This window comes from Chaetura pelagica, unplaced genomic scaffold (assembly GCF_000747805.2).
Source record: "Chaetura pelagica isolate M959 unplaced genomic scaffold, ChaPel_1.0 scaffold3, whole genome shotgun sequence".
NCBI classification, from domain to species: Eukaryota; Metazoa; Chordata; class Aves; order Apodiformes; family Apodidae; genus Chaetura; species Chaetura pelagica.
Window position 1 is genome coordinate 8257808 of NW_009952974.1, and position 13078 is coordinate 8270885.

The following is a 13078-nucleotide window of genomic DNA, read 5'->3' on the forward strand; positions in this document are numbered from 1 at the left end:
AGCAGGAATCACACATGTAAATAGCATCATCAACCCCTATTTTAGTCCTCTGTTTTGATCTGTGAGTTGTGCATAGACCAAAGGTGCTATTAAAGACTCAGTATATGAAATAGGCAGCATTATATGAACAAAATTTATTCAACAAGAAAACAGACCTTTAACATGAATTTAACAAGCCTGAAAAATTATAAACCCTCATATGCTGCAGATTCATGCAGTGATAATAAACAAAAAAGGAAAGTAAGAGGTTTCCTTGAGCTAGCCAAACTGCTAATGGTTTTGTTATAAGCTGTCTGCTGTTGAAATGACCTCTGAAAAGTCTGAAGACACTTGTACTAGGAAAAATTAAATGGTCAGAGTGGTGAGAGAGTTGCATTTAAAAAAATACAACCTACCTTCATATTCCCAGAAAATATCCCGATGTTTAAAACTTTTACCTTTTCTTATGTCTTTACAGAAAGAGCTTAGAATGAAGCTTGGAAACTGTAGTTTTTACTAAAACTCTGCACATTTTATTGGGTAATTTAAGTACAATGAAAGCTTAAATTTTTAGGATGAGAAATACTGACTTCTTACAGCAAAAATCTAAGTAATCAAGTGGGGTTTTGTGCTGCTCTTAGTCCTTTTAGGGTCTTTGTTCAAAATACTGTTTTTAAAGTTTACATTGTTGAATATGGGGTCACCATCTTACTGTCATCTGATTGCATCATGCTGTACTTGAAAATGCACACATGTAGAATGGAGGCTTCAGCTTGTACACACCTCCAAGTGCTCACCGGCATGTTTTACTTGAATCTTACTGTGGCATAATTAACACCTACTTCACCCATTGCTCATTAGTACGCTGGACATTAATGAGTCAATTTATTTTGATATAGTCCTCTAAAGGAGGGAGTGATTTGTGCTTATGGTGAAAAAAAGCCATTACATTTAATGGAAATGAATATGTAGGATTTATTGTTGTATTTATGTTTTTATTGCGTATTAGGTCTAAATATAGCCTCGAGGTTGTTGTGCATGTTAGTTTCTTTAAGATGGTTGCTATAGTGATAGCAGCAAATTCCTTTAATCTTAGTGTAGTTAAAGTGTTTGGTTATCGTTGCCTGTCACAGTGCAATGAGATGAGAAATATCATTCATGCACATACTTTTTGTATCCTTCTAAGATGGTGTAAGTTGCATTTTTTTCCCTTTTTAAAGCTCAATGTTAGTGATTTTAGTATTTCATGCCATGTTCTGTTAAGATTGATATTTGTCTTCTTTAATTCTCACTTGCATTTCATTTCTTCAGGAGGGCAGATAGAGTGGGTAGTCTTTTCCATGCAAATAGAACCTGAATCATAATGAAAATTACTTTTGGTCAGAATTAAGATGCTAGAGTAATAATCAGTATCACTCAGAAATATTCTAGCTGCTCTTTCTCATATTTTAATGTGAAATATACCCAAACATAACATTGAGAACATCAACTGGAATGTTGAATTTATTATCAAACCCAAGTTTAATCAGTATTTTGTGTTTTTTTCTTTTTATGTTACCTAACTCCAAGTCCCAAATGCCATTTGTTCTTGAATAAGCTCAACATTGGATAGCGAAGTTCTCAGTTAAATCTAAAACATCGTTGTTGGTTATAAAGCAGCTCCTTGTGGTTACAGTATGTTGCCAAGTTCATGGTTGTTGCTTCTCAGGGTACATTTTTCCTAGGGTTTTTTTGTTTTGTTCTTTACCTAGTTAGTCTCTGAAGAGCCTATGGTGTGGAATTTTTTTGTTTTGCATGACTTTTTAATTTATACTGCCTGCTTGTTATGGCTGGGCATTTCCAGGTGTTCATAAATTAGAGAATCTGGTAAAAATGGAAACACAGAACATGTACAAAAGCTTGTTACAATTGTTTTGAGATAGAGAAAAATCTGATAGTGATAAAAAAGGAAAAAACAGTTATTTTCTGTGTTATCACATAGAATGTATAGATACGTAAGAACTGTTCCAAATATTTTTGAGAATCAAGTTATTTTTTATGTAATTTTTTTTTTATAGCATTAGTATCGAATGGCATGTTTTTGCTGCATATTAAGTCTAAATTTTGTTTTGGTTTTATTATTGTTCAGAAAGAAGTTGACACTTAACTCACTTTAGTTGGGTCACAACCTAATATTTTTAGTAAAAATTTTTTGCGTAGGTTTTCTGTGTGCAGTTTTAAGGCATAACATGTGCAGATGGATCCGCCCTGTCAGCTGAGAGTCCAGGCAGTGGCACTGAGTCACTCTAAAGTAAATACAACAGGTGATAAGTTATTGAGCTTTTTTAGTTTACATTTTGATTTATTTTTTTTATAAATCCCTATTAATTTTATTTCCACATAAATTACTTCAGTGTGTATCTTGTACTCCTTATAAATTGTGTGTATATTTGGTTATTAATATTTGTGTTAATTGAGAGGAAAATGCTGTAACAAGGTGGGGGAGATTTGATCTTGCTTTCTCTGCAGACTTTCAGTGACAGTAGTTGATTTCTTGTTTGTTCAGTATAAAAAGTTTGGTTCAGGTCTAATTCCTCAAAATACCAAACCAGAGATATAAATGCATCTGTTGTCCAAGCCATGGTATGGAGAGGAAGGGAGTAAAAAAGTCAATAGAAAAGCTGTTAAAAGGAGATTAAAAGTGTTTAATGAACTAGAATAACTCTTCAAACATAGACTGAATAGTTGCCTGCAATGTATGCCTGGTACTATTTCTCTGGGTGTACAAGGCTGTATATGCACTGGTCCGGATAAAAGACTGGGATCTAAATGAGAAATCTCTTGTTGCAATTACAGATCTATAATGGCAAGGACCCAGTGAGGGTCGGTTTGAGTGTATTCTTGTTATGTTCTTAGTTTGGTTTCACCTTGCATAGTCTTTGGATAAGGGCTTGGGTTTTATTGTATGGGGCCATGGAATCCTATTTCCAAAGGTTCCCACAGACAAATTCAACACAGAGCAGAATAAAAATCCATGATAATTTTACTTTATTTGCAATGAAATAACACTGAATTCTACCTACCGTGTACCTTTAAATCATAAATGACCTTGGTTTCCTTTCACTCTCTTTTTTGCTCCTGAGCATGACACTGACAAGGACTTTTTAATCCATCAGACAGTTTATAGACCCTTTCATAGTCACAAGAAGCAAAAAGCATCCGACTAGAAGGGAATACATGGGGCAAGTTCCTTGCTGGCTATAATTTTGTTGTCATTTCAAGTATTGTGGTAGTATAATTGATGTGACAGGACTGGGCTTTAGACTCAGTCCCTTAGCTTGTGCTCACTTACAGTTTTAGTCTCTCTCTGTCATTCATTTTGATTGGGTAAGGTTTAGGTGACAAACATATGCATACCTTTGAAGCTTAGCGTAAGTGTACATAAAAACTCTATGTTATATGATGATATAATGTATATAAAACTTACAGCTCCATGGAAAAGGTAATAATTGGTGTCACTTTATGATACAAGGTGGTGTAGTGTGCTGATAGCAGAGTCAGCAGGAGGCTGTTTTTTATTAATATTAGAATTAAATGATTTTCTGGATAAAGGCCAAAAACGAATGAGAGTTGATTGTGCCTTGTCCACTCTTGCTTGGCACTATTAGTTGCATTTTCTAAAAAGAATTGACTTGACATCTTGTTTTTACAGGTTGTTATTGATGCCTTCAGATTGATCAATGCTAATATGATGGTCTTGGGACATGAACCAAGACAAACAACTTCAAATCTGGGTCACTTAAACAAGCCATCTATCCAGGTAAACCTAGTGTTGATAGTCCTGTAAATGGCAAGATTTATTCAGCAATTTTGGGCAATGTTACCTAAAAATAGTAAGCTACAAAATTTTTATTGTTCTCTCTATAGTGTTTTTCTGGATGCAGGCATTTAGAATTTGTATGATTCATCAATGGAGTTATATATGTGTAGGGTTTTTAATTGAACCCTAAATTAGCTACCTAAATGTGACTCCATGTATAAGTATATACTGCAAAGGTTAAAGTACAGATTTATGGAAATGCAGACTTTTAAAAGTGACAATTGATGTCATACCATGCAGTGCAAGTTAGGTACTGTTTTCAGTACTGTGTTTTTTAAACTGCTGCTTATTAGAATCTCAGCTTTTGTATCTTAAGTAATTAAACTGTTTTTTTGTATAATGCAGTAATTTGCTGAAAAAATGGAGTAGGAGATTCAGTGGATAAATAGGATGTTTGATCATCTTCAACTGTGATGTTGCTTTTCATTATGTTGTCTTAAATTTCTTTGCAAGCTTCTATGAAACTTAATTATTCAGAGTTTGATTTCTAAAGTTGGCTTTCACTAGTGAGACAAAAATGTTGGTCTTATGAAGCAAATCTTTATTTTGAGAAGTAGCTGTGTCCTGAAACAAGTATCCTCTAAGAGTGATTAATTCTTTTGATTGTCATTCTTTTGCCTCAATGTGTTTCTATTTATCCCGAAAACTTTCCTCCTTTACTATGCGTTCTGAAAGGCACCTGTGCTTGCAACCATGAAGCCTAATGCCTGCTCTTTTGATCTGTTATTTGAACTGTAGAAGTAATATTTGCTAGATTAACATCCAGGAAAAAAAACTGCAAACTATAATGAGTACAAAATAAGCAGCTAATACTCTTGATTGGATATAGGCAAGACCATTCTTGCATGTTTCAGGGCTTTTCTAGCTGGGCTTTTCTGGACCATCTGTAATGACCTCCCATGTAACCCCCTGTAGTATCATTCAGCTTCTTTAAGATCACTGTCACTACAGTGTGGTGTATTTTAGCCATGGGAGTGCAGGGTTTCTGCTGTTAGAGTGGGGTTTTTTTGTTTGTTTTGGTGATTTGCAGGTTGGCAGTGAGCTGTTGCAGATGTCACTGTTAGGCTAAAAAAAATCATACTTTAAAAGTGATAACTCTGTTCTTAAAGCTGCAAGGGCTCCTGCAGTGCTGTTTTGCTTTTATTCTAAGATTGTGAATAAAATTCTGACCCAGTTGATTTCCTTAAAATCTCAGGAATAAGAATAGTACGTGGCTTGGCTTCATTCCTTTTTTGTGTGCTTTTTCTTGTGTTCCCTTATCAACAGCTTTTTTTACTTGCACGTTGTGCATCTAATTGGTAAGCGGTGTTGGAAGGAGAGTTTCCATTTGAAACAAAACACTTGAAGCACAAGTTTTGCTTTGAAATGTTTATGTTTTATGGATTTGAATTTAACCTGTTGCAGTGGCTAAACTACAGTTACTGTTCAGATTTGAAGAGAAACAGTTATTTACTGTTCACAATTGTCTACTTTTTTAAAGCATGTTTTCAAAAGGGGAGATGAAAGAGGCTAATGGGGAAAGGCAAAGATATTTATAAAATATTAGGAGCCTCAGAAAACTGCCTAAATCTACAACTGAGTTTAAGCAGTAACCCCAAATCATTTGGGGGTGGAGAGTAAGAAAATGGCATTGCAAACTACTTATTGTTAATAGTTTCAGCCATAACTAAACCTTTTTGATTCCAAACCCTGCATTTTACAATTTTAAGTGGCACAAGTAATGGGTGTCTGTACCTGCTCATTCCCGTAAATCTAACTGTGCAAATCGTTGTATGTGTTTGCAAAAATAATCTGTTTAAAATGAACATATGAGAACACTTTCAGCTTTCATACAGATGATCTGAGAATGCTGAAATATTAAGTTGCGTAAGATGCAAATACACATTAATTCTGTATAACTCTAAAGAATATAATTTAACATAAATAGGTAGAATGACTGGAATATAAGAAATATTTACCACTAATTCTCCATATTCTATGTATGATTTATCTCATTTCTAAGTGTATACTTGTATACATAATATGTAAAATTTTATTTGAAAAATAGACAGTTTTAGTTGTGATGAGGATTTATTATAGGATTTTCTTAACCCTACAAACCCCCAAATATTAATCCGACTGGTCCTTAAGTCATAAATGTAGGGGAAAAAAATTATGTAATGCACGTGAGCAAAATAGAAGATCCATGCACATAGATGTCACTTAATCTAATCTCAGTCAACCAGATTGTGGTGTACAAGTTTAAGACAAGAAGATTTTTTTTCATTCAAAGTTAACTTGAGGTACGTTGTCTAACTGATACTTGACACATTTAATCACTGCTTCAGTTACTCTCTCTTTGTGTTTTACCTTAGAGAATGAACCTGGAAATGTTGGCAGTGGTTGTAAATAAATAGCCAAAATTATTTTGTTTGTAATAGAGCCTTTTATTTTACTAGAAGAGAGAGTTTATTGAGAGAGGAAGGATTTGAGAGAAATAGGTTTGTGCATGTGTATCAGTCAAATGTTTGCAGGCAGTTACCAATTTTTCGTATGATAGTTGTTACTGCATGAAAAAATCTGTGGTTTAAAATAGTATAAAGGTCAGTTAACAAATGTTCAAAGAGAAATAGGAGCAGGTATATTTACTTGTGACTCACTTATAGCTTCTGTATTTGTTTATTCGTTATTTGTCTTTTTCTAAATGATGTTTGAAGATGGCTGTATTTAAATTAACTCTTCTGTTCTAATATTTCTTCATTTCAGTGGTGGGTGATTTTTATGCAAACTTTTATCTGGATTTTACAGGCACTAATTCATGGACTAAACAGACATTATTACTCCATCACCATCAACTACAGGAAGAATGAACTTGAACAGAAGGTAATTGTATTAGCTTTTATTCAGAGGACAAAGAACATGATACAAACTATTTAAGATTTGTGGCAGTATCCTGATTTCAACTGCTGATACTTTCAGTGGTTGTTTTTACTCTTCTGGAGTAGGTGGCATCTCTTCCTGAAAGCGCTTAGATATGTGGTGATGATGATGAAACCTGCCAAAACCATACTCTAATATTCATATCAATAGTTTGACAATATTTTTGTCCACATGTTCTGTGGAAAGTTTTCATGCTATTCTCTGAGCTTAACAGGTTTGTGTAGTTTCAAGTTTTCAGTGATGAAGCTGGAAGACATAGGAGGTGCCTTAGGTTTTCACAGGCTAGAATTCCCAAAGCTAGAAGACTGTATTTTCCAAAATGGAATTGCATAACCAAGGAATCTCAGAGTTTTATTTGCTGTAATCACTTTGACAGAAAGTGCTTCCAGTTGGTATGAATGCAATTCCCCAAGATTTCACTGAGTATCAGGAAGCAGTGACGTTCTGCATGTACAGAAAAGTATTCTTCAGTTACTAACAACAAATATTGTCAGTTACTTTTCTATCAAATTTCCTCAGATACAAGTAAAACCTAGTTTGACAGTCTTAACCAGGAAAACAAATAGAAAAAGAAAAAAGTTTAATTCATCTCCAGCATTTAATTATTGAAAAGCCAGATTCTATCCTCAGTTATGGCTGTGTATGTTTCTGGCCTTGTTGCGTTTTAAATTTATCTCAGAATTGGATTAATTGTTCATGATTAAATGGTCAGAATAGTTTTTTCACTTAATTTTGATTTTTAGAGGGCTAGAAGTAATAAAAAATTACCAATGTTGAATAATGGAAGAAATGTGCATGCTAATCAGGGAGTCTAAAAGAATTTGTGAAACACATAACCCTGTTTAGAATGGTACCAGACTGTCAAGACCTCATTGTTACTGAAAAGAGTAATTGATGCAACAAAAACAGATGTTGGCAAATGTTGGTGGAGCTCCTGGAGGTTATTGTTTCCATTCCAATACAACGTGGCCAATCCAGTATTTTCTGAAGTTCCAAGTGTGTATATTCTTTAATGGCTTTACATATGTAAGTGATTACCATTTCAAGTAGGAAAATCTTGACTGAGTTAGTGAAATTCAGACTCCGAGGCAGCAATTATCTCCACACATCTTTCACAAGGCAGGTTCATACATATCTCAACCCCCTCCTTGTGGTGGTGATGATCTGTTACCTCCATCTGTAATAAGAAGAGTACATGCTTCATGTATTAGAAAAGGAGCCCATCACACCAAACCATAATTTTAAAATCCAGAGAGCCCAGCTCAACTGTCCATATGTCCAGTTTGCCTACAGCTCCTTCTGTCAGTAACTAAGAACTTGATAATACAAATTATGACACAAACTTTCAACTTGGTTCATATGTTCCAAAGCCAGGTTTCTTTGGAAGCTGTGCATGTGATGGAACAGACACTTTGTAGAGATCATAGCAATTTACAGGTCTTAATGGGTTCTCAAAGATGTCTGTGATAAATGTTCACAAATTGAAGGCAAGTTGAAACTGCTGAAAGAGTCGTTCTTACAGTCCTCAAGTGTGCACAACATCCACAAAAGGCACTTGCTTTACTCATTAAAATCAGGGAATTACCCTTGTTGCTATTCATTCACTCTTTAAGGAATGACATCAGTGTGTCAAGTAAAACATTTCAAGTGTTTCTAACACTCTCTGTGTTTATCACCATCAAAACTCTGTATTGCTGTCATTTAGTTTTTAGGACTATTTACTTTGTAGGAGGACCAACACATTATACTTTGATTGCTCTTAAAGTTCATTTCTTCACAACCATGGCAGCTGTTTTTGCATACAGTTCAAGATAATCATTCGAGCCTGAATAACTATTTCATATATTTAATCCAAGCATTACAATATTTTTCAATTCTGTCAGAGGCCAGAAGCTGCAACCATTCCTTCTTTAGCAGCTAAAATATTCACCTTTCTGATAGCAATCCTACAGTGCAAAATTTAAAAACTATCAAAGAAAAATGTAAGAATTCTTTTCAATGTAAATATGACCCTGGTTTCCATACCTTGTTTTCATATTTAGGATTCAAGAATTTTAATCTTTGAAAACATTCCCTAAATCTATTTATTGTCTGCTGTAGCCGAATAGCTGATTATTGTATTTTCTGCATTTAAACATCTCAAGAGCAGTAATTTTAAAATTTCTTATTATTATAAATTGGTTTTCTGTCGAAGAGATCTTCATGGTATGATGAATGTATTTGATGATGAATGTTCTAAAGAGGTTTTGTTTTGCAGATGTTGCTAAATTTGCATAAGAAGAGTTGGATGGAAGGTTTGACACTCCAGGACTACAGTGAACATTGCAAACTCAATGAAACAGTAGTGAAGGAGATGTTAGAATTAGCTAAGAATTATAACAAGGTATTCATATCCCATAAGATAGCTCTGTTTATGATGTGAAGAAATTTATTCCCTAATTTCAGAAGCAAGAAGTTGATTATCTCAAGTTTTATTTAGAATTACTTGTAAAGGGCTAGACTATAAGAACAAAACAATTGTTGCAGAAATTCTTTCAAACCTTGGTAGGTTTTTTATTTGTATGATCAGTTTCAGCAGAGAGTTTCTTAGGATTTGGTTAAATTAGGCACAAGTGTTACTTTAATGGTTTTGTGGAAACTGTTTCTTCTTAATCGACTATGTAGCATTGCTCTGTGAAGTTGCAATTAGCTCCTCAGGCTTTGCCACTCGACTTCTTGCCCTGAACTAACAGTGTTTAATTACATGTTTAGCTTTGAAATGTGAGCAATCACATCAATTTTGTAGTTCTACATAGTGAAGAGAATATAAGATTCCTGTAGATCAAAATAAGCAGTTACTGTATTTTTCATTCTTTCAGTCAAGGACTACTTGACCAGTGTAGCAGAATAAAGGTTATTTATCTGTATCATTCTAGTTGACAGATAGCAAGTATTTAGAACACATTCTAGAGCCCAATTCAGTGTTCTTTTTAGGTAAATTAATTATTATTGGTGGTGCTAAGAAAGGGATTGCAATTATTTATACTGGTTTAGTACTGACACACTTAAATATTTTTTTTAAATCCTGGATCTCAGCAAGCACTCTGTGAGTGGCAAGTGTCTCAGTCATTTTTGATGTGTTATTTTTTTAACTTCAAGTCCTGCACAAAATTCAATATTACATTCATGAGTTAAGGTAGTGGATTTCCTTTATAAAGACACTGTGTCTGAAGGCAACAGAACATAATAAAAATGTATTAAAATAAGTTCCTTGAAACAGTATAAAATGTATTGAGATCAAACCTCCAGTAGTTGAAACAATGTAGGTAATGTTACTTTTGCTTCTGCTTTAGTAGTTTAACCATCTTCAACTATCTTTAACTATTGATACCTATCATTTAAGATTTTTGCTTAAAAACAGTTTTGTGAATATCTGACAGTTAAACCATTCATGAATATTTGCCTTGATCTTTTGCACTGACACTTAGTAATTAAAACCACGTCTGCTGAAAAGCTGAAGTCCCTTTCCTTTTGACTTTCTGAAATGTGTTGCTGTTTGATTTTTTTGTTGTTGTTGTTTTTTTTCTGAGAAAGAATTATATTTTGAGAATCTGGTGGCTTGGGGAAAAAGTAAATGAAATCTGAAACACTGACCTTTTCTGTGTTTCTTTCACAGGCTGTTGAAGAAGAAGATAAGATGACACCTGAACAGCTGGCAATAAAAAATGTTGGCAAGCAGGTGAGGTGTGATGAATTAAGAGTGAGGTGGAATGATATGCTTCGCTCATTCTAAATACTAATTTTTGTACATGTGCGTAGGTGATGTTAGTTCTATGTGCAAGATATTCTCAACACTCCAAATAATGAATTTATTTTTGTTGAACATTGTTGTGTAAGTAACAAGGCTTTTGACTATAGGTAACCAGCAGAATATCTGCAAGTTGTGTTCTCCGTGTGTTTGTATTACATGCTGAGGAGCAGTGTTGAGATTTGGTAGTTTTGTTTGGTGTTTTTAAACTTATTTCCAAGAAGAGGCATAAAGATATCCAAGTCGGTGTAAGAGAGGCCAAAACTGTGGAGACTTAAAAAAAAAAAAAAAAAAAAAAAAAAAAGTAATTGAAAAAAGATGGGACTGTTGCCTATTCATTATCATCATTAAAGAGCCAGCTCACCCCTATCCTCAGTTCATGAACACACTGTCAGTGCTTAGCTCCAATATTCACATATGCAAGTACGCTGCATTACTTTATGTTGCTGTTAGAGAAAAACAGTTTAGGACCATAGCTGAAACTGAAAACACCCACTCAATTCATTCTATCCCTTTGTGATGTAAGGGTGTAATGTCTTTATAGAAGACGAAAAGCTATTTTTACATTTGATTTTAACATAAAGGTTGAGGAAATGTGCTCTGGTGAGGGAGGGGAGAGCAAAACAAGTTTTGTAAGAGGTTGTGTTCAAATTCAAGAAGGGCAATGAAAACAAGAAATAGCTTTAAAAATATCTAGTGTGTCCTTCAAGGACCAGTATTTATTGTATTCCTAGTAGCAGTAGAAGAACTTAAAGGATTCTGGATTGCTCTTTATGTGTCAGCTTCTAGCAGCTATGTCATAACACATCTGCACTATTGTTCAGTCACTCGTGTATTTCTGTAGCATTCAGAACAATAGAGTTTATGCACACCTACACATACATAAATACATATTAAACATGTAAGAAGGGTTGTATTTTAAGGGTTATGATGTCATCTGAAACAGAACTTGAGCTTCACTAGTTAAATCATTATGCATACATGAAAAAACTATTTTGATACAGTTCTTTTAAAGTACTTTTTTCTTGATAAAACTAAAGTTTTTTTAAATTATACAATGGTTTAGTTAAGTGATTTCCATGTGGGGTTTTTTATGTATCTTATACAAAAAGCTTTATAAACCAAGAGCTCTCCCAATAGGGATTTTATGTTATTGAGTTGCATAATTCGTTAGGAGCAGACACAGTATTAGAGAACTGCATGATCTTTGAAAATGAACTATTAAAGGAAAGCTTACACAGATTTTTCTGTACATTAAATTTTGACTAATTCTTTTTAAAAAATTTGAATTCCCACGATTGTCTTCCATATTTTAATTTCTTTACACATGAGAGTGCTACAATAATACTGCAGTAAAATTCAGAGAGGTTTCTTAAATGTGCCTGATAATTTTGCAGCATTTGGAAATTAATTACTTAATCTCAATTCTAAAATTAAGAAGTGCATGAGTATAGTTTTCAACCAGAAGTAATCTAACTGTTCTATGCAGGTGTCCACAAATACCCACATTAGTGGAGTAATAGTGTTTGGGGATGTGTATTTTCAGGACAGTGCTCAGGCTTAACATCCCATTTTTCACAACATTTGAACATAGCATTGTGAATTTCTTTCATTTTTAATTATGTAAATATGCTAATTTTCTTGCAATAAACACAGCCATTCAAAGGCTGTTAGATTATGCTTGAGTCTTTACAGCATTAGAACACATATTTGTACAAAGATATTAAAACAAATTGCAATGTAGCAGAACAAAGATTCAAATATTTGCCTTAGTGATAGTCATAGTAAATTCTACATATAGTGTATTGTCCTTAAAACTCACAGCTGTCATGCTTACTCTTCAGATGCTGGATAGATATTTGCTTCCCAAACCTATCCTTAACTTAGCTGAGTGATAGTATGGACTAATGAAATGGGAATTCAGTCATTTCAGTCTTGTTAGAGTGGAAAATTTAGGAGCATTACTGGCCTGCGTTCCTTAACTCTCAATGATCTTAAATAGACCTGAAGTAAATGTAATCCTTCAGATACGTGTTTTGGTCATTTCTCTCACTGCATCCTTTGTATTTCAGGACCCCAAACGTCATTTAGAAGAGCATGTGGATGTTCTGATGACCTCAAACATTGTCCAGTGTTTAGCTGCTATGTTGGATACAGTTGTATTTAAATAACCAATTTACTGTTTGTGATGTTTTCTGTGTATATTTGTTTATTGTTTGTAATACTCACAAAACAGAGACTGTTGAGGCTATATTTGATTAAACAGAGACATCTGACTTAATTTGCAATGTAAGTGCAGCACTATAACACCTTTCAGTCTCTAATTGTGCAGTTGCTTCAGTTTCTTTACGTCAGGGCTTTTACAGATTCCAAAGCATTCAAGAACACAATGTGGGCAAAAATGTATTACATTTTCATTTAATATTTGGGGGGAAGATCAGTAGTACATATATATTTTCATTGTTGCAACATAATAAAAATACATTTACAAACCTGTCTTAAGCTTTGGAAGGCCTTTTTTGTGGACAGCAGGA

General features: G+C 33.9%; 1 protein-coding gene across 1 annotated transcript in view; it reads left to right on the top strand.

Moving 5' to 3' along the window:
* The window catches only part of PSMD14 (proteasome (prosome, macropain) 26S subunit, non-ATPase, 14), a 46785-nt gene extending 33739 nt beyond the window's left edge, over positions 1-13046 (top strand). The window contains exons 7-11 of the mRNA XM_009996286.1: positions 3671-3778; positions 6626-6700; positions 9015-9140; positions 10413-10475; positions 12617-13046. Coding sequence (XP_009994588.1) covers positions 3671-3778; positions 6626-6700; positions 9015-9140; positions 10413-10475; positions 12617-12715 — 471 coding nt within the window. The 3' untranslated portion in view covers positions 12716-13046. The remainder of the gene's footprint in view (positions 1-3670; positions 3779-6625; positions 6701-9014; positions 9141-10412; positions 10476-12616) is intronic.
* The last annotated feature ends 32 nt before the right edge of the window (positions 13047-13078 follow it).